Raw genomic sequence first — 22632 nt, 5'->3', positions numbered from 1 at the left:
TCAGCCTTCATTGTCTTCACTTTCTCTTTGGTGACAAAGAACAGTGGTACTGTCCGTGCTCATTAAGTCCTTTGATATCCTTTGACATCTACTATCAATACATATTTCTGTGTAATTAAGAACTTTTAGTCTTAGGCAAATATGGCATGTGAACAGTTTGTATAAACATACAAAATTTTCTTCTACGAATCAACTTAGTTCAACCTCCTCTAATTTTAAGCAAACACTAAATTTACCTCTGCTTGACAGAAAGAGAGTGAAGAATGGGGTAATCATTTAAAAGCGACTTCTCCAGTCAAGGACTGAAACACAGACATCATAATATCCCAGATGGTTAAATCCTGTATTGTACTTATTCTGTTGAGAAGTGCAGGATGTCGGTGTGTAATTACCTCTAGCAGGTAACTCACAAGTCATGCAGAATTCCTCTAGTCATTTCAGTGTGGTCTGATTCTGTTAGAACAGGTCTACTAATTCCATTCCATGGGGCAGCTACAGCTGAGACCATGCAGTTGTTCAAAGGATTTTGGTTAGTTTATTTCTACTGGATTTCAAACAAAGAAACAAAACCCCAACAAGGTAATGATATTCTTTGGAAAAAAATCTGCAACCTTTGCAACTTTTAGATATCAAAGTTTACTGCTCAGGTGTAGCCAATGAGCCGTGGGGTGCAGGGGAAGGTTTTGCACATATCCGTACACTTCTTGTCAATGAAGAAAGAGTTTGCCTTCACAGAAATGTCGTGTTCCAGTTTCCATTTGTTGTGAAGTAGCATTTGCAGAGTATCATGGGTTTCTTGCAGAAGTTTCTTTAAGGTCTGTATGGTGTCATCTATAGTGTAAACTTCAGTGACAAGCCTGAAAAAAAAGAGAAAGGGACACGTTACTCCAATAACTTCAGCAACCTCCCACCATGTGCCTATTTTTCACAAAGGACAGGTCAGATTTTCAGACAGAATTCAAACACACTCTCTTGGGCTGAATCATTATGAAAGCTATTCCTTGCCAGAGTAGCTTCCATAGCAGCTGTAAGAAGGGTTGATTTCTGCTTACACTGACATTCAGCAGGAGATTAAGCCACTTGGCATCCTGAATGCTATCTTCCCCACTTGCAGGCTCCTCATCTCAAGGGCTAGCATGGCCAGCTTGAGTTCTGTAGTATGCGTTACTGGAGACCATCAGTGTATTTCCATGGCCTACCAGTGCAGAAGTGGGAAAGTTCCTTGCATAGTCACTGAGTGGGTAAACTTTCATACTGTCAACCTGGTGTGTTATCTAATGCTCCATTAAAAAAGCCAAGCACTGTAGCCTTTGAGAAACACTGATTTTTTCCAGAATTCACTTCAACTTGTTTTGGGATAGTCCCAGCTTTTTCAGCATAGAACAGCACAGAAAAACTAGATTTTATTAATTTGTTTTCTGTCTAATCCCTTCAACTACAAAGTTGGCGGCATACACAGAGAACAAATGCCAACATCAGCACTTCCTTTTAAATAAACAGCAAACTCAGATAACATTTACAAAGATTACAAAGAAGTAGTTCATTTTATATTTTCTTTCTCTATTGTGCCGAATATATTTGTGCTTTAAACCAATAGATAAATACGTGAAACAAATTATTTAAAAGTAAAAAGTCCTTAAAAATGAATTAGTAAATAGTTTTGCATTCTGAGGTTGGAGTTTCTCGAAGAAAATGTATTTTATTTGAGGTATAAGCTCAGCCAAAAGCTGTCGTAGAAAATGTGATCACATTTCAAATACCCTGTCAGAATTTCAAGCTCTAATTGCAGTTAGGATGAACATAGCATCCAAAAATTTAGATCAGCTACAGCATACAAAACAACACGGTCTGGCTTAGGGAGCTGTGGCATAATAAAATTAATATTCATCAAAGAAAGAGAATAATATATGGTAATTATCAGTATAACTGTCTAACAAACAGTGTACTTGCATAGATATTTAGGTTGATATATTGGAAATCATATCAGACGGACGGAAAAATTATGTGTACATTAAACCTAAACTACTTCTGAATACATGTGTCACTGAATGTGAAGTTCTTATATAACTTGTAAGCTGGTTAAGAGCTGGATTGATTCAGAACCCCTACCCCTACCCCTATTCTGCTTTTCACAAATTTCGTATTTATATTTTATCATTATAGATGAAGAAAATATTCAGTGATTTCAAATGAAGTCTTTCGAACTTTTTCAGACACAACCCTTTGGAACATCAACAGCATCGCTGGCAATTATGGGAAGAAGAAGGAATAATATGATTCTCTGCTTCAGCACATTTTTGATCCTAACTCAAAGAAGTTTTTTAATTTGGATACACGCAGTCCTGCTGACTAGAGAGATATCAATCATGATGCAGCAGACATTTTTGTGAAGGAGATCTTCAGGGAGGAAGTAAGGAGAGAACAGACTCAGAGTGAGTAATGAATGAAGTTGTATAGTAATATTTAGGGCCATCTTGGTGGTGGTTTTTCTTGTTTTTTCTTAAATACAATGTTAATACTAGCTTATTTGTATTCCTAATTGATGGTGCAAAGGTAACTGAAGTGTTGATTGACCTCCTCCCAGAGTAAAGATAAGTGCTAAGTGAACGCTACGTGCCTAGATCTAAGTGCCTAGATCAGAAGCTTTTATTTATTCACAGCTGAACTGCATCTGGAACAGGTATGATGTGTGATATAAAAAGAGAAAACTATCCATATGGTTTGAAAAGAAGCCTTCTGAGCTTGACAAAACAGTACTTTGGAAAAATAATATAAATCTCAGCCTAAGCGTAATGTACTTCAGTAATCTCATTGTGTTGTATGCAGCAGGATTTTTATACAGCCAAATGTCAGCAAGGAACAGCTTCCTCCTTTCAATGAAGTATGCAAAACCTCTCAAACTGGACTGTGAAATTCACTCCAGGTATGCGAGGATCTCTTCTACAGTATCCCTTGAGAAAGTCCCCACAGAATACTTTGAAGATTTGGGGGGAGGGAGAAAAATGGGATTAAAATTCAGAAGACCCTTCCTTCATTATCTAGGGAAGACTAATGTCTCAGATGCTGTCTTATGCAGCCAGAAGGACATAACATGCACTGTTCAATGAACCACAGCACAAGAATCACCAAGCTGATGCCAACACACTGGAAAGGTCCCCCAACCGAAACGCATGGCAAATGAGATAATCTGTACAAAGATGATACTGGATTAAAGCACTGAAAACAAGTTGAGGAAGTAAGAGATAGTGCCTCATAATAATTGGCAAATAACTTTTAAAGGAGTCTGACTGTTAGATCATTTTTGCATCAAGACTAATTTTTTCCTGGGAAAACATTTCTAAAATAAGGTATTTCCTGAATCTTGTTATATCCTGAATGGAATTAAATGCAATTCCTAAGTTCCACTCAACATGAGACTAAATTCCAAAACATATCAGCCACCACCAAACAATTGAACACCAAACTGTCCTGGGAAAGGGTCTCTTAAGGCAACTACACGCATTCAACTTCAGATGGTCTGGCCCATTACTTCAACATAACTACTTGGATTTTAGTTCTTTCTACCAGAATTTATAGTCACATAATATAGTTATAATCCTGCTGAATTAATTCACACTGTTGTTAAATTTCTTGAATAGCTGAGGAAGGGATGGGGTAGTCTGCCCTCTACTTACTGAAACTGAGGTGCATCACGGCATAGTTCCATATTGGGTCACCTAGCTCTTCCCTCCAGGCGTGTCTGAGCTACTTTCAGTGGATACTCCTTTGCCATTGTGGATCTCTCCAGTAGCATAATTGTGTCTTCTGTCTGGAAGATTTATTGAAGTACCTGAACAAAGCAGAACATTTTTGTAAGCATCTTGTAAACATGCACCCAAAATCAGAACTTGACCTGCTTTGAATGCTCCTATCAGAACTGCTCCCATTCTGACATGCCATTTTGCGTTGATTTAGGGGAGGAGATTTCTAAAACCTCGCAGCACTCAAATGTATTTGTATAATTTGTTGGCTTGATATTGCCATTTCTTTCAAAGGATATGCAGCAATCACAGCTCATGGGAGAGCCAGAGGCCATTAAATGCTATTAAAACATGTAATTAAGTTATTCTTGAAAAACTGGGTATCAACACTGGAGAACAACTTTGACCAAAGCACCTATTTTATTATAACATGAAGTAATGTTTGTGCAAATCGGAATATAAATTTATAACAAGCAGAAGAGAAGCACTGAATTACTGTGATGGGAGAATCCCAACTGTTTCTTGTTGTTGTTGTTGTTGTTTTTGTGTGTGTGTAATGCCATTTTTGTAGAGGCAGTGTTTATAGATTTAGAGGCTCACTTCCAATTTGCTTCCTTATGTACTTCTTCTCCTAAATAAAACAACTGCTGCTTGATCAGAGACCTCTTTGGTGAAGATAAAATTTCAACCAACTGTCCTTTTCATTAAAACTTTCAATACTTATTTCCTTTTCCTTCATAAAAATTCAGAAGCCACGAAATACTCCCCCTCTGAAGCAGTTGCACATTGCAAGTATTTAGGGGACATTTGCTGCAAGAATGTGTAAGTGTAACTCATTTTTAAGTACTGAAACTAACTTCTGGAAGTTTTGCAAAGCCTCTGAGAGTTCTAGAGGGAACAGCTTTTTTTTTTCTCTCTGACTGGAGGCAGTATGGAGTGAAACAACATCAAAAAGTAGAGTCCCACAGAATTAGAATAGCATAGTTCTTAGTTGCAGAGCATGTTATCATATAATTTTAATATTCCCCAGCATACTGCAAGTGCTTTTGGTTTGTTTTCTTCAGGATTAAAAAGCAGAAAAAACTGCAAGGGAGAAGTAGCAGCATATGAATGTCTGTTCCTATTTAAAGCCATGTGCCTGCATCCACAGTGTACTCCTGAGCCCTTTGGGTCCAAGTCTGGTTTTCACAGAGCTACCTTTAGAGGCCCTTCACCTAAAGTAAATCTTTAATGTGTACAGATTACAGGCAAAAGGTCTGGTTTACTGTAAAAGGAACACAGTATTGAAGAAAGTGAAGCTAAAGGTAGTAAATCTCTTGGTATTATTTCAATTTGCACTGTCTTTCTTAATTATACAGTGTAAGCAAGCCATGCTTTAGAGGAAATATTTATGCTGTTAGATCAGTGTGTTTTGGTAGCTATTTATGTTGCACATTAACTAATTACAGTAAAAGCACATTGTTAGATCCACTGTTTTCTATATTGTCTACAATTTTACCAGTTACATACTTATTTCTGTAGATTAAAAAAACAAAAAACAAGGAAATGAGACGTAAGGAAGTTAGGTGCCTTAATTATGCAGGAATTCCGTATCTTTCCTCTTCCCTGAAAACACACAGGATTTGGTTATTCTGCTGCCTAAACAGAAGGAGAAGCAAAATTGGAGCAGCTTGTGCTGTTGCCAAAACATCACCATTTAGAAATTTTCTAAGAGAATCCAGTGAGCACTCAGGTGCACACGGAGGAGGTGAGATGCAGCTTCCATGTGGGCTGCTGGGGATTAAAGGGATGTCACAGGGACTCTACAAGCCTCTCAGTTCTACTCTTTGTCCACACCTTTCATCTTCATTGCCATTCAAAATATCAACCTGTGCCAAGGCTTTGAGGGAAGAGTACGCAGCGCTTCTGGAGGTCACCCACTGCTTAGCAGGGTCCTCCTTTCCTGTGTTTATGTTACAGCTCCTGTCGCTGCAGGAGTGCTTCCCATGCTACGCCTTGCTGTGTGCAAGTGAGCCAAGCTCACTGGGGTGTGGTTATGGTACCTGCAGTGGGATTTTGTGAGGGTTTGGGCCTCTTACGTTAATTCTACTTACAGTTCATACAAAATTAAATTACAGATTTATTATTTTTTAATAAAAAAAAAAGTGTAAAATAAAGTAAAACCAGTGAAACATAGTACCACACATCACTTCAGCTCAGAAAGAACTGGTCAAAGCCATGTTTCAGTTTAGGAAAGGATTTGGGAGGGTTATTTGTTTTCTACTCACAGTGAAACAGAGGGCTTTTATTCTCAGTCTTGTTACTGAGTAAGACCTGTGTGGTTAAGAATTTCAGCTTTATTGGTGACAACTAGACCACAAGCCCATGTATTTCAGTTCCAGTAGTATTTCAAATGCACAAATGCTGGAATTTATCAAACCTGAGGTTCATTTCTCTTCCTCCACTGCACTGACTGTGCTGTGCTGTGAGTTTGTGTCCAACTGAACCTCACTGCCCACGGCACACATACAACACACGTGGATGTGACCTGAGCAACACAGACACAGGAGACTGTATTGTCCTCTCCTTTTCCAATACTAAGTCATATATGCATTTTCCCCATAAATATAACTGACATAAGGCAAGTCTTCTTGTATCTCGGAGTGACTTGAAGTAGAGCTTGCACAGTGTGCAAATTCACACAACGGCAATGCTCAGAAAGGGCAGGTTCTGATTTCTGAATAGAAAATGTTTCTCTTTATTGATAATCCAGTTGTTTGTTAGTACCAAGAAGAGAGCTTGTATCTAGAATTCACAGTTATATGTTCAGCCTTTATATCATCATGAATGCATAACACACAGTCACTACGAAGTACCCTCATGCCACACAACAAATCCCACTCATAATGGAGCCAGTTGCGTGCAAAGGCATTATGCACAACCAAGGCTAGGGAGCAAATCCCTCCCACATCATTCAGAAAAAAAGAAAAAAAGTTGTTTAAACTTGCTTCCAAACTCAAAATTCAAATGTAAGACCGTGCAGCTATCTTCAAGGCCTGCTTGGCTGCATGTAAGTAAGTTCCTTGAACGTTGTCATTTTTTTCCTTGCTTTTTTTTTTTAAGTGCTGTCATTTCAGACATGCAAAGTAAAATGGCCTCGGGGGAACCACCTCCAAAGCATCACAGAAGCTTAGTACAAACAGCTTTTGATTACTCATTCGGGACACACATTGGATAACACGATTTAGATAATCTACAATGCATAAACTGATTGGTGGGGATGATCACCAGATAGTGTTGCACTAGTATACGTCATTTCTGGATGGCCTCCAAAGGCAGGAAGCAAAAACAACAAATGCTCAGCAGCAGGTTCCTAAGAGACCACGCTGAGGGATTGGCTCAGGCAGCTGCCCACCCGGAAACTTTCCCTTCCAGGACATGAGGAAAGTTTTGTGCTGTGGAATACTTGAGAGCTTCTAAAAAACTGCTCTCCTGCTGCTCTCACCTCACCAAGACCATGATTCTTGTATTCTGAACACAGTATGACTTGGAAAAAGATCCACTAGGTCACACACATGATCCAGGCAGTCTTACAAACAACACAAGCAATGCTGCAGACTGACAATTATCATTAATCTTTCTTGATAGAAACGAGATTCATTCTAGTCATCAATGAAATTTAAACCCAGACACACTAAGCTAGACTTGCCCTTACTTTAGAGTCAATTTATTTATCTCATGATCTATGAAGCCTGAAAAATGCTTGTTTTCTAGAAAAGCTCTTACGTGAACTCATCTCTTGCTTTCTGACAAAACAACTCTTCCTGAGAGTAAGAAGCAGTCTTACAAACATACACGAGCACAGTTGTCTCAAACTAAATCCTGTTGATGAAGTGCCTGAGTGCAGACAGGCTGCAGAAGTGGAAACAGTGGGAACAACCACCTCCTTTTCTCGTATTTAAACCTCATGGCATAAAGAAGTTGCCTTCCATAACAGTGTCAGCAAAGGCTTGCTTTCAACCAACATAGGCTGCCTTTACTTAGCAGCTGGGAGCACGTCCTTCAGTGTGAAATGACACTGTACAGCTAAAGACACTGGATCCATGACAATCCAAATGGACCCTGATGTGCAATGGCTATCACATGATTACACTGATTCTAGCCTACCCCTACAGTGTGTGCTGCTTAGCCAAGTCCTTGAAGTAAAAGCACTGCTGTGTCGCAGGCTGAGAAGCCAGGCTTCTCCTGCATGATTTCTTCCCTTGCCCACAGAAAGTACTCCAGTCCACTCTGTGCAAGTCTTCATGATTTCATGAGACCAAGCAATCATTTTAGGAGACATAAATCTAATTTTGTCTTCCAGTTACTGTATTACTTTTCATTTGAAATTTCTCTTGGTGTGTAACTAGAAGTCTAAAGTATATGCATATCTATTTCCTCCTTCAAACAGGTTTTTCCAGGCATGTTTGAGCTGCTTATACCAACCAGCACACACCTTCCCAACCACTTCTGAGTCACTCTTCATTAGTTGTCTGAAAACTTCACTCTCAAACAGGTTCCCGTCTTAAATGATAAGATTAAGTGAATGAAGTGTATATTAAGCCACCAGGAAAAGGCTTCAGAAGCCACAGAAGACTGAGTTTTTAAGGCATAAAATCAGAAAGAGAAAAAAGTAGCAAATAAAACATGTATAGAAACTTATATGAGGACACACTGGGGTTCAAGATGAAAACCTATGTGGGGAAAGTCCCACAGAGAAAGTGCTCCCTCTCCTATGCACATGCTCCATCCCTCAGCTTTCAACCCTGCTGCACCTCTGCTTTGTGTTTCTCTTGTGGGCATCTCCCATCGTATACCAGGATTTCCATGTGTCCGTGCTCAGAGGAAGGCTGAGCTGTGCCCTTTTCAATAGCTGTAGGAGGGCTCCTCTCTGAATTTCAAAGATGAGGAGTTTGGTAATAATTTCAGAGGCTGAAAGGCAGTTCCTGGTTTTATTGCCACTGAGGTTCTCTTGGCTTTCACCCTATGTTTTATACTACTTACAAACCCACGTAGGCTTATGTCTTGAGTTAGAAGGAGATTGTGTAATTATAAAACATATTCAATATTTATTCTAGCCATCATAAAAATATATTCAATAGGTGCTAAGACAACAAGTTGCTTGTTTTTTAATTTATAAATACATTCAAATTTAATACAAAAACGTGTGAGGGATGGAAACTGAGAGGATAATCTATCTAAGAGATTGAGCAACTTACTAAAACAAAATTCTGTAGGTTCTTCAGGTATAGACTAAAAATATATCAAGCAAAAAGGCAAGGAATAATTAATTTCCATCAGAAATTGATGGCAGTACACTGCCTTTTCACACCCCAGGGGTTAAAAAAAAAAAAAAGAAGTGAGTGGGAACTGTTCCTAAAAGCACTCATTCTCAGTGAACTGAATGGAAATACTCACAGCCAGGGCTTCTCATTTACAGGAATGAGTGGTTATTTTTTCATGGTTTTACTGAATATGTATGTGTTCCTCAAGCATGTTTCTGATCCCTGTGCTCCCTGGTCGAGGAATAGCAAACCTTCTAGAAAAGGCAGAACTGGGCAGCTGTACCTCTGAGCATACAAATGCTCTGAGCACAGTGCAGGTGTTCTATCTTGCACAGTGCTAGCTGAGATAACCGGGTGTTTAGGTGTGGGGTAAATACTGGGCTGTGCAAACATGTCACTTGCTGCCTGGGCTGACTGATTCTCAGACCTACTGCATGTAAACATCCTGTTCTATTGGTTATTTCCAGGAGAAGGAAGCCAAGGTAACTATTTACGTTAATATTAACTTTATGGAAAATAGATGCAAACATATTAATGAGGGGCTGGCACCATGATTAAAAGTTTTCCTCCTTTTCTTAAAGATTTGTGTAGATTTTATATCAGATGTCAAATATATTTATCATAATTTCTCTCGTCAGAAACTTTCTTGTAGAGGAGCAAGCTGTAGTTACCATACCACCACCTCCTACACTGAACTGTGTAGGCTGTATTTGCTGTTCACTGCCCTGAAATACTGCCCCCAGAACAGCTCTGGGCCTGACCAGTCACACATTGCAACTAGAACCCTGGAAAATAGTTCCAACCCCAAACAGCCACATCCTCTGTGAGCCCAGTGACAATGAAATATACTGGAGCTGTGATACCCTCTTTGGTTTAGGATCTAACCCTGGACAGTAAGGGCTCCTTGTCTCCAGGCACTAGAATTTCATATATCTAGGGTTCTGCCATCCAGATTCTCACAAGAATTCTCACAAGACAAGATTAATCCCAGAATCAAGTAAGACAATCTAATGACAGACTTATGCAGTTGGCACAGTAATGGAAACAGGACATTTTCAATCTCAGGGTGAGAAGAAATTCTGAGTTATTTAGCTGCCTACACTGCCTGCAGGACATTGCCCTGTAGCAATTCCTCTTCATAAGCCAGTGCACGTAGCAAAAGCAGAGCTTTCAGAGGAACAGTGATCTTAGATTTTGAGTTCTTCATGCTAATGAAGTCACCTATCTGTAGTAAACTGTTGAAGTGATGAATTATTTTGCTTTGAAAAAGAATGTGTATGTTTTCCAGCTGAATTTGTCTGACTTCTGTCTTGCCACTGATTCCTCTTTTGTTTTTGTCTGCTCAAGCAAAGAGTCTTCTATAAAGTCATTTGTAGGTTTCAAGTTTCCTGCCCCTTCCCCAACAGTTATTTAAATAAGCTAAATAAAGCGGTGTCATCTAGTGCTATTAATGTCATCTCTTTCATCCCAGTAAGGAGGAAGTTGAGGAACTTATTCAAGTAATTGCCTGCTTTCCACTCTTTTAATCATTCTTGCAGTTGTGAAGATTTCCAGGCTTCACAGTTGCAGTAGGAAATGCTTTATACCACACCCATACTTCCTGTACTAAGTTTGTTTGCCACCAAAAAGATTGCAAGGGGTCTTAGCCCACTAGACAAAAATCAAGTAGAAGTGGGCAGAGGGTAATTCATCATGGAAGCCTTACCACAAACTACAAAGGAAGACACATAAAGCAAGTTTTTAAGAAAAGCATTTCCTTTCTGCATTCAATAGATTCCTCTTCAGTCATACAGAAGCACTTCAATCCTTTTTCACTCTTTCCCTATGCAAATCACTTCCCAGATTTCTGAAAGAACTGCGGGCTGAGAGCCTCACTGGCCAGCTTCCCTCAAAAGAAGTGACAGGAAGGAAAAGCAGACAATGAAAATTCAAATTGAAGAGGACTCAGACAGTTTCCTGAATACTTCAGTGGAGTAACAGTGAGAGTAGACAGCAGATGGACTGTAAATGCAGAAAGACAAGCTGGTATCACTAGCAAACAGTGCTCTTTGGAGACCTCTCTTACGCAGACTTGGAAACTTGATCTGAACCTGGAGCCCTTTCAGCACCAACCTTCAGGCTGAACACCAAGTAGAACAAAAGATAATGTCATAGCTAATCTAACCCAAGATCCCGAGATGATACATCTCTAAGTCAGTAAACCATTCCTCTAAATAAATGCAGATTAGTGGAGGTTCATAGTAAAAAGTGTAGTGGAACAGGTGATATGTATTATAAAGTGATTGTGTGTGGGCTAATATAGATAATAAAAAGAAGCAGAGTGCCAAGTGCTTCCACTGTTGAGGGTTTCACTCCATTCCACTTCAAATAATCTTCTCATGTCTGTTTAACAAAGAGCTCTTTGGTGCATCCCTTTGTCTTAATTGGATTGGGAAGTATATATAGTGAAGGCAAACTATACAAAGTGTTTTTCTGAAGTGCATGTTTTGTTAATGCACTTTTAAACATGACGTGTGGACACTATAGTGGGAACCTAGGTTAAAAGCAGTGACAGAATCTCAGTGGGTTGCAACGGGAAAGCTCTTGGGATCTGCTATTCAATTGTGTATCAGTAACTCAAGGTAAATGATGCAGGAGCATGGTAGAAACAGGTCATGTCCACCCACCATCCTAGCAGCAGAAAAAGTGCTTTAAAAAATCAGATGTACTGCTGTGTACTTATTACTCTGAGACTTGTACAGTTTGTAACCTGAAATGGAGACATTATGTCATTGATGGAGAAGGTCCTGGCAAAACTCCTGGCCTAACTCTTGATGGAAGTGAAAACAACAGGATGCTTTATTACATAGAGACATTCTGTGTCTTTTGGTAAACAGGATGCATTTATCTGGACATAAAGGAAGACAATATCCTACAATAAAACTAAACAGAGTAGTAATGAATCACTGTTTTTCTTTACATTTTGAATTGTATATACAAATGTCCATGTACTTTTTTAGGAGGAGGAAGAAGAGCATGCTGAGACCACAAGCTGAGGCATGAGGCATTTGATTCATAATCTTAACCAGCTGATCTTTTATGTGCAAGTGATATAGACAGAAGAAAATGTGCTATTTCAACATGTGGTTATTTTTTATCATCACCATATTCACACTATTTACTCTTGTATGTATTTTTTCTTATTCTTTCCTTTCTGATTTTAGAAACAAGTGGTTGCAGGAAGTTCCCTGTATGGCTTTTTGTCTGGAAAATATTTGGCTGTTTCACAAAGCAGAAAAGTATTTTTTCATTCAGAAAGGAGCCTCAGATTTCATTAAATATATAACTTTCCCTGGCTCCTGGTTCCAAGCAAACTTTCTGTATGCTCATTCTCCTCTCAATTCATGGAGGTAGTCTGCTTAGCTAGGAGAAGACTTTTGCAGGAGGAAGGATGTCTCTAATGTTGGCATTCATTGCATGAGATGCCAGTGCAAAAACAGCCTTTGGAAGAGCAATCTATTTCCTAAACACAAAAAAATGAAATCGTGGCACCGTTGTGGTCAATAGGTTACTATTACACATGAACGGAAAACGAACTGTAGTAGCTGCATCTGACTATAATCTCATCACAAAGAAAAATACAGAAGTGTGGTAGAGTTTAAGAGACAGCCTCGTGTCCTAGGTGCTCCTTATTCTGCCTTATCAAAGCACACCTAGCAATACATTTTTTCCTCTAAGTGCTACAAACTGTACTGCAAGCCTGGATTAAAAATAAAAGCTCTGCTCTGCTTAGCTATAGATGTCTGTTAAGTGATTCATTCCTTGCTCACTTTGCCATCACTTTCTTTTTCCTCTTTGAGGTATTTTGAGCAAGAGAATTAATAGGCTTTCTATCATACAGCCTCATCCACTCCTTAACCAGAAGTGCTTCTGCTCCATAAACTTAAAGCATTTTGCTTTTACATTACTATGGAGTTTGAGATGAAGAAGGTCTTTGCTGTGCATGTGCTATCACTCTGTAACTCATCAGTACCAGCAGCAGTAGTTCATGGAATGCCATCTTGCTATTTTAATACTATTTTTTCTTGCTATTTTAATACACTATTTTAATCCGTGCGTACCACGCAACCTAGTTGTTCTTTACATAAATAAGACTACTTCAGTTTCTCCAAGTTGCTTGTTATTGCAATCTAGTAATGTGGCAGCACAGGGACATAAGTCAGTTTTTCTTCTGTTATGTACAAGTTGTCAGCATTGAGTCAGCCGGACTGGATGACCAAATATTTGATAGTGAAAATGTGAAGCAAATGTTCATAGATTAAGTCCGTAAGAAACTTAGGTGGGTAGCCAGTGCAGGAATAAAGTGCTGTAGCTGGCTTCATTTATATAGGATCCAAACCACACAGAAACTACATTCAGCATCTTTTGTGCTTTATAAACAGGAAAAAATAGAAGAAAACATAATGTGCTGTGACTTCACACGTATTTAGCTGGTTGGTTTGCACTTTCCTTATAATCCCTAAAAATAAATTGAAAACATCTTAAAGTCCTTATGACAAATAGAATGGCAGGAAAACTCTATTGTTTCCAAATGTGCATTGAAACAAATGAGTGAACATGAGCCTCCTCTATAAGAGGAGCCTTAATAGAAGAACTTAGTGAACTCTGACTGAAGTCACATGAACAACACAGTAACTCTTGATAGTTTAACAAGATTTTATCTGTCAGTACAAAGGCAGCACCTCCTGTTAACTTCAGAATATGCTTCAAAATTCCACTAATCCATTTCCAACACGTCACATTTTTCCACAAAAACTGACTGAAAAGGTAATACAGATAGAATGCAATACGCGTCTGTCACCTTCAGAGCTATTTCTCCTTTTTAACACACGAAAAGAAAGAACATATGTTTGAGAAGTTAACTGTCTGAACCACTCCAAAGTACGAGACTGTTTTGAAGCACAGCTAGGTTAAAATTCAGGTTGAAGATGTGAAAGTACATTGTAATAAAAGGAGGAGGACAACTTTGAAGTTAGGTTTCAAAGACAGAATAATAACATTTTGAATGTAAGGATTTTAAAATTCTGGACTTTTCTGCAAAACCAAAGTGCAAAAACTTAAAATATTTTCTGTCCTCTGAAAGAGAAAAATGTTATAGAAAACCAAAACTTTTCTTTCCTCGGGAAGTCACCAGGGAATAACCTCAGTAAATGAAAAAACAGAAAAAAAACATCTTTCCCCACTTTAGACATATAAGTTACAAATCAACATAAGCACACTGATTCTTCATGTAGGACAGATGTTGTATGGTTTCTTGTAAAATGTTGTCATCCTGTCAGCCTGCTTATCTTTGAGTGAGCTCTTCCCAGGCAAATGCATTGTCTGAGGAAAGGTAATATCGCTGTGCCTTTTGATGTGGTGCTTATTCAGGAAGGATGTAAATTCTAGAGATTTCTGTGCCTTTCATGCACAACTAAGATTATATTCAGCTGCCAATGCTTAGTGAATCTTACCTTAGCCAGTTGTGTTTGGAGTTTGTTCTTCACATCAGCTACCTCAGCAATGCGCTTGTTAAAGGCCAAATTAGTGCTGACAAATCGATTCCACAGCTCCTCAGATGTGCTCACCAGTGCAACCTCTGTATCCTCCCAGAGTTTGACAGAGTTGGCCCTTGCATGCTGAGAGCACCGGACGCTGTCTTACTGAATTTAGCTCATGTTGCAGGAACGGAAACACCAGTAAGGAAAATAAAAGTGCATTGCACATCATCGAAATAGAATCAAATATCTCTGTGAACCCAAAGCCTTTGTCCTGGGGAAACTGAGCTGTGTGTCATCAACTAACAGAAAACGTGAGAACCCAACCTAGTTGATGGCAAATGACCAACTAACTGTGAGAGAAGGATTGTTACGCATCAACAGCCCTACCTCATGAGATATGTATAACCCGTGGAGTAAAGCACGTGGCTCTGACTCCCCTAGTAGCCTTTATCATCAGAAAGAATGGGAGCAGGAAAATGGATAATTCACTGACTGACCTCAGATAGGAACAAGGAGAAATGGAATTTTCTTTCTGCTCTATCACTGTCCACCTTTATTATTTGGAGGATCTCATCCTCTTACTTTACCACGTATTATAGTAAACATCTTTGCTTTAATTTATGGGTCTATTATTCTTAAACTTGTTAATATACAGGATACATATAGAAATTACATTGCTATGGGAAAGTCTGTGAATAGACAGAGAAAAACTGAATAAAGGTATCCTGCTTAGAAAAATGCCACCCAAGAATGTTCTTTCTGAAACGACACGCAGCCAGAAAAACTTTGGGATTCCTGGGTTTATGTCAAGCCTTCACAGATGGCCTTAATGGCCTTAACTGAATGTAAATCACAGACTCAGATTTTTTCCAGAGTGGGAGCCTATAGGGCCCCAAGCATGCTGCCTGAGCCCCCAGCTGGAAAAAGTGGTGCTCCATAATCTGCCTTCTTTAGAGTTAAATTCACGACCCTCATTAATACATTGCTTAGCCTACCAGATCACTCTGCCCTTCAACAACAACAACAAAAAAAAAGCATATTTTGTAAAAAGGTTCATATGTTTCAGCTGCCAAAAGGAAATGCTGAGAAAAAGTTCTGCCTGCGTTTAGACATCCTGCTTTACACAAAACTTCCTTCTAGGAACTATGCCCATATGTTAAAATCTGCAGGGGAAGTTTTGTCATTTTCTGAGTCTCACATTTATTTTCTTTAGACTTTAATTGAGCACTGAGATTTAATATTAAGGGATGAAATCATTTAATTTTGTTGTGGCCCATTTTTATTTTTTTTTCAGTTTTTTGTAGGGTATTCCTCTCTCTCCAGACTGAAGCCCTGATCTTCCTAAGGTAAAGAAATCCAAGGAAATTTTTAATATTACACGTTTATTTTAGTAGTTGCCCTGAATAGTTTCAGACACCCAACATGACTCCATAGCAGACTGTATGAATCAGTGTATTAAGGCTGAGCTGACAGTGCTTACAGCTCCTTACCCAAACAACCTCGGTGTATTTTCTATAGGGTGTTTGTGGTTTTTGTTTTTTTTCTTCTTCTTGGTCTGATGAAGAATATTCATTTTCTGATCAGAAAATTGAGTTCCCAACATTTTTGAGTTCTCAACATTTCCATTTTGATATTTTGAAATACTTAATACCTGATTTGTTTCTTAACATTGTTTTTCCAGACTGAAATTTATCTGACTGGCTCTGCTGAATGATTCAGGTAGAAAACACCTGCTCTGCTCCCAAGTGCTGCATGTATGTCTCAGTTTGCCAAATGATTTCAGTAAGACATAAATGAAAAATGGCATTGCTTTGGATTATGGTTGGTTAAAAAGGAAAAGGGCCGTAAAACTTATCCACATGAATCTGTTTTTTTACCAGGGTTGACAAGAATACTTTTATTCATTGCTAAATCTAAAAGTAGGTAGTATTACTGGAGTCAGCAGTAGTCCTGCCAAGTTTCTCTCATTTACTCCCTTTTTTCAGTAGTGAATAGGTGATCTTATGTTCTGTTAGTAAACAAATAATACACATTTTTTACCTCCACTGTTCAATAAGACACAGTCGCCATCATCTGAAATTGTGGAGCATGTTCACCATTCAGATACTGCTCTGTTGAAGTGAGGAGCGAGTTAACAATTCATAAGCACAAAAACAGTGCCCTCTATTGTAAGCTGCTTTCCCTCTACTGTAAGTTGTTTTTCTTCTGCTATTACTTTAGGTGCAGATGCAGGTGTTCACAAGTAAACTATATACAGTTTTTAAAACTGTATATAATTGGAAATTTTTGATCAGTCATGCTAAAATCTACTAAGTCCTTACAGTCATACTATTTAATGCATGTTCTGTACACCTTGATGGGTTAATTTCCAAATAATCCAAGCTTTTTTTTAAATGGAAAAAAAATATATATGTAGTCTTTGGTATTCATCTACATGCTGCTTGCCCCACTACACTTTACTGCACATCTTAGCTATATTTTGCTTTGATGTCGTGTGTTTTGAAATCTGAAGAATGCAGAAGATTATAAATCAAAAGCAAAAAGATATATCTGCATGAAGCAGTTTGAAGGCAACAGGTCAGCTGCAACGTGTTTATAAATGATTGTTCTCCCTGAAACAGCTCAGTGCACAATACTGCAGGTGCTGCAGACTGTCAGCTTCTGTCTGTCCTTCCAACCACGGCAGTTGTTAGAAAGCACTGACTGAGGTTCACATCTAAGGAAGACAGAGGGCCCTACAGAGAGCCACTTTTTCTGCCACTTTCCAAATATGAGGCTAGAACTCGTGCTGTAATCAGGATCCTGCTTGGAAGGATTAGACAACAGCAGCAGCTCACACTCACGTCCCATCTGCTTTCTCCACTCCATGGTAGAAGTTGATGCTGTCTGATGTGTTCCTAAGGTTAAAGCACTTCACATCAATAAGGTGGGCTGAGTTTTTGTCAGAAAGATCCTGCTCCAGGGCATGCTGCGCATCTCTGTTGATACTGTGAAGGGGAAAGTCTTACTTTGAACTACCTTTAAAGCTTTAGTCCTAGGTAGCTAATTGCCTTCATTAACACCCCTCAATGCTTCAGTATTTACCAGCATCACAATGGCATGAAAATGCTTTGCACTGTAATTTATCTAGTGGGAGCTGCTGTACCATTTCACCCCTGCTTACCTTTACACCTCTGAGTGTTCCCCAAAGAACTGCATTTAACTCAGTCCACTGAATGGTGTTTTGTCATCTTGATGACAAGTGACCACGTGTGAAAAATGACAGATAGATGTGTGGCATGCAGGAAAGCCTCACAGCAAAAGAGAGCAGGCATTCTTAACTGCTTTCATGGTAGCAAAGCTCTTAAGATAGGAGAAATCTTCCAAGAAGATGACAAACTGGCTTGGTTCACTTTGTGCTTTAAATGTGAGGTATTGCTCTTTTACAGCTTAACAAATTCTATTCTTCGTAATAATTAGAAATGGAGGGCAGGGAACTTCTAACAGGCTGTGGGGTAAATAACTCCCAAGGATGGTACTCCACAAAGAAATAGTGTAGATGATGGTATATTTTGAACAGTTCTATATAGATAGGATGCAAATAATACAAAAGAGAAGATGGCTCACCTTCAGGATGACAAGGCTTGCAGGGGACTCCATGTGTGAGGGATCTCCAAGAAGAGATCCTTCCCTGGTGGTGGTCAGCCCTTAAATGGGGTCTGGGAGAGGTGGAGCCAGGCTCCACCCCTTCCAATCACACAGGTATATCACCTTCACCTGTGCCCCCATGGCTGACTGGGTGCTCACCTCAGGTGACCAATCAGTGGTTCAGGCCATGATTCAGGTTCTTTGGTTATAACCATCCACACCACCTGCAGCTCTGCCCACTGGCTGCTTTGACCATCCCCCTCTTCGAACCATATTGTGTCTGTGGCAGGATGGTACGCTACTGCTCTCCACTTACTTGGATTGCCCTTGCTGGACCCATCCATGTACCAGGCATCTTTAGGGATAGGATATTTTCCTTCCTGGACGGGACTCTTCTGTGGTGGAGCAACCAAAGTTTGTTTTGGTGCATCACTATGATACGTTACTGGACCTAGAATCTTCTGGAGCTCTTCTTTCAACAGTGAGGAAGACAAACTACTAAGATGGGAAGGGAGAGGCAGTCCCTGGAACCCACATGGGTCCCCATTTCTCAATAACGGATGCCAACCCATATTAGGGTGACCCCATGAATCCTGGAATTAGACCAGGGATTGTCTGGTCTAGGGGGGTAACATTCTCCCCCCCGGCCCATTTAAGCATATTCCAAATAAAGGACATGTTTGGTATGTATGGATTATTATCACTAGGACTGGCTGGCTCACGAAGTGTGGGGTAAATAATTCCCAAGGATGGTACTTCACAAAGAAAAAGTATAGATGATGGTATATTTTGAACAGTTCTATATAGATAGGATACAGATAATACAAAAGAGAGGATGGCTCACCTTCAGGATGACAAAGCTTGCAGGGAACTCTACATGGGAGGGATCTCCAAGAAGAGATCCTTCCCTGGTGGTGGTCAGCCCTTAAATGGGGTTTGGGAGAGGTGGAGCCAGGCTCCACCCCTTCCACTCACACAGGTATATCACCTTCACCTGTGCCCCCATGGCTGACTTGGTGCTCACCTCAGGTGATCAATCAGTGGTTCAGGCTGTGATTCAGCAGTTTCCACACACAGGCTAAGCTTCTGATTTTGCCATTGCTATTCTCAGTCTGCTATTAGATCCCCACCAATGCTGAATTTAGCTTCTTGTCTTTAAATTAGGAGTTAAATGTAAATGCTTACCCCAACTGGTGATGGATTCTCTGTGCAAGTTTTGCCAGTATTTCTTGACAATCTTTGTATCTAGAGTGGAAAAAATCCCGATGTCAGCACTTTCATCAAACTCCATTTATTTTAGGGAATACACCCTTTTTATTCTGCATTCCCATTGTTGAAGTCATCTCACATATCACAAATGTGTGAATTGGGAAAGCTTTTTTGTCCCTCTCTTCCTCAGTACTACAAAGTTTTATCTCTGGAGTTGGTTCTGTATGGCCTTTTATGTCAAACATTCTAGTAGATTTTAATGGATAGAATCATTCTGATAAACATAAGGACAGATGTTTCTTGGCTAGGTATAATAAATGTACTTGAAACACGAGCCTTAATCAATTAAACTACTCTAACTGCCGTTAGATTCTTCTAGAATAATACAAACACTTTGTTAATGGCAGCATAGGCTGAAAATATATCTCATTTCACAAGTAGGCTCCTTGATATAAATAATACAAAATTCTTCACAAATGTAAATATTAGTCAAAGAAATTCAAAGCCAAGTTTCCATTCAGATTAAAATAAATAAAAAATGCTGAAACAAACCACACTGGAAACTATGCAAACATGATACTTACAGTCCTTCAAACAACCTCATGGTACTCCATCCATCCTCTTTCCTTTTTAGAAACTCATTTTTAGCATGAGAGACCCTTTTACCAGTGTGTACAGTTTTTTCCATATGATTAAGTTTTGAAACAGCAAATAAAGAGCTTTAAATTATTTGGAAATCATTAAGACACCCCGAATTTAAAATTACAAGTTCTGTCTCTGTACCTGTACCACATATGAATGACAAACTTTAGCTTTGCAATTACTACAAAATAGGCTTTTGTTGGCCTCCATTGACACTATCTAGCTTCTTCCACAGCACAAGCAGTGCTCAGGGAGATCACACAAATGGTGTTTATTTTTCATTTTTAAAAATATTTTTTGATCTGGTCATGTTGGAAGAGTAAGTGGTGTTTCATCCTGCCATTAGTTCTCTTGCTGAGTTAAGTTCTGAACTGATTAGTACACATGCACACTGTAGGCTCTCAAGAAACATTCTGGGTTATTCAGCTGGTCTCCACATCCTTCTGTAATCTTCTAATCCAGAAAAGTACTGAAGAGATGGCACTGTCCCATCATTTTCTTTCCTAGTATTAGTTTTTTTATGCTTCCATATAGCTTCTTTCAAATCTTAGTAAAATGGTACTTTCTTATTTTATTTTATTTTAAAGATTTATTTTCTTTTTTCAGTAAGACTATACAGACAGCAATTCTTTTACACTGTAAGCCCTTAGGACTTCAGAGATTTTATAGAACATGGCCTGGAAATAACCTTGAGTTTGTTTCTACATCATTTCATAGAAGACAAAACTGGAGAGGACTTCACATAGATGCCAGGCTGCTCCTTTTGGTCCAGGGAGGATGAACCTTCCCACTGTGTGTAGTTTAACCCATTCTTTCTCCTCTCTCACTTTCAGTCTTCCAAATGAATGATGAAGTAATGTTTTTTCCCCTGAGAAACACTTAGTTGGATTCTGGTTATTCTGACAGTTTGAAAAATAAACCAGTAAGTCCAAGTAAGATTCAGGTAAGATTACCTTTAAATCCAGGTAAGATTACCTTTATGAGGTTCTTTTCCACATCATCATGAACCAAGTCTACTTCCTTCTGCTTCTCACGGTTGTACAAGCATTCCAGGGCTGTCTGCAAGCAATCCAAGGAACATTTGCAATAGACACAGCACTGCATTTTAGAGTGAAAAACTTTGCTGAAGGGACCACTGAGCTGATGTGACAAATAACAATATCCATTGAGGGTGAAACAGAATAGGAGATGTCTTCACTGCACAAAACTCACGAGTCTTCGTGGTTCATTACCTTGCCAATCAATGATTGCCTTTAGGGATTAGCTACCACCAAATATTTTGTTTGATTAGCTGCATAGTAATGTGCAGCAAGGCCTACATCACAACTTGCCCCCGTTCTGTTTAAAACTGTTTTAGTTAAAACTATGTTCTACACTTATCCACAGCAAAATCCATGCCTCTCATTTCTCCTAATTGACACTTGCTCAGTGTTGAAGTTTGGAAGTTTCATATCAGTATTCTAGAGAATGACTGCATAACAACCATTACTGAACAGAGAGCCCAGGGGTACTGCAGCTCACTGAGCCACCCTCTGCTCTCCTGGAAGGCATGGAGATGACTGCCTGTGCCCGGCAGAGGCTCAGCCTCCTGGAGCAGGGAGACAGGGAAAGAAGGCACAGAAGCATCCTGGTAGGTTCCTGTACTGACCTGTGCATGCAAGGCCCATGGTGGCCAGGTTTCCTTCCTACTAAGGGTAACGTTTGACCAAGTTCTGTCTCGGTGACAATGGTGGAAGCAATAACAGCATTTTACAGACAGAAAACTATTCTCTTTACCCATTCATCCGCACAGTCATGAAATAAGTAGCTGTGTCAAACCTACCTTTATCAGCCCCTGAATTTCACCTATAGCACATTCAAGTCGCTTCTTGGCTGTTTCCAAGGCATGAGTCTCTTTGAGCAGACACTCTAGCTCATAGGTGAGCTCAGTTCTCCAGAAATCAATGTTAGAGATCCTCTCTCCCAAGTTTCTGCTTCTGTCTTCTTGCATCTGATGAGTCAGTTGGTCCTTATCTTGCATCATTTGCAAACAATCATTGTTAAGCCTTCCAGCCCAGCACCTGGAGGTTCAGAGCCCTTTAACTGAACCATGTTTGCACGGTGCCAGTCGCGAGTGCTGTAGCGAGAATGCAGCGCAGAGCGCAGCGTGGACAGAACAGCGGGTGTCCGCCCCGTGCCACTGAACTGCTCGGCAGAGCTGGGAGGGACCGAGACCACTCTGTGAAGCAGACTGGGCCTCCAGGAACGGAGGTAGCGGCATCCTGGTGGGTAGGACTGGTAGCTGTCCTTGGTGGTGCCGTTTGGGGCTGGGTCCGGGAACAGACAGCTCTTCTGCATGCCACAGTAGCTAGCAACCTGCGTGGTCCCCAGAAACTCCATCGTGCCCAGGGCTCAGGCAGCTGCCTTCAGGCAGCCCCAGCGCGTGCAGTCCCAGGCTGCCAGCCCCCTGTGACATACCTGTGACATACCTGTGACATACAGGGCTCTGGGGCCATCGCACCTTCCATGGCCCTTCCCCCACCCTCCAGAATGTTTGCTGAAGGCTCCTCCACGTGGGTCTGTGGGCTTGCCTTCACTGATCCTGCAATGAAA

The 22632-nt window shown here is 39.9% G+C and overlaps 1 protein-coding gene across 1 annotated transcript; it reads right to left on the bottom strand.

Annotated features, from left to right (window-relative positions):
- Positions 1–512: 512 nt before the first annotated feature.
- TEKT5 (tektin 5) lies at positions 513–22454 on the bottom strand. Its single transcript, XM_065732341.1, is given in 9 exon segments — positions 513–857; positions 3675–3829; positions 14536–14723; positions 14726–14757; positions 17406–17549; positions 19375–19426; positions 20994–21099; positions 21863–22107; positions 22110–22454. Coding segments are annotated over 9 exon segments (1446 nt in total). The 5' UTR covers positions 22420–22454; the 3' UTR covers positions 513–643.
- Positions 22455–22632: the final 178 nt, after the last annotated feature.

The sequence above is a fragment of the Cyrtonyx montezumae genome, unplaced genomic scaffold (genome assembly GCF_038088225.1).
Source record: "Cyrtonyx montezumae isolate F1298 unplaced genomic scaffold, pur_monq_1.0 scaffold_16, whole genome shotgun sequence".
In the NCBI taxonomy this organism is placed as follows: Eukaryota; Metazoa; Chordata; class Aves; order Galliformes; family Odontophoridae; genus Cyrtonyx; species Cyrtonyx montezumae.
Note: the sequence above shows the minus strand (reverse complement) of the source record. Positions and strands in the feature narration are given on the sequence as shown.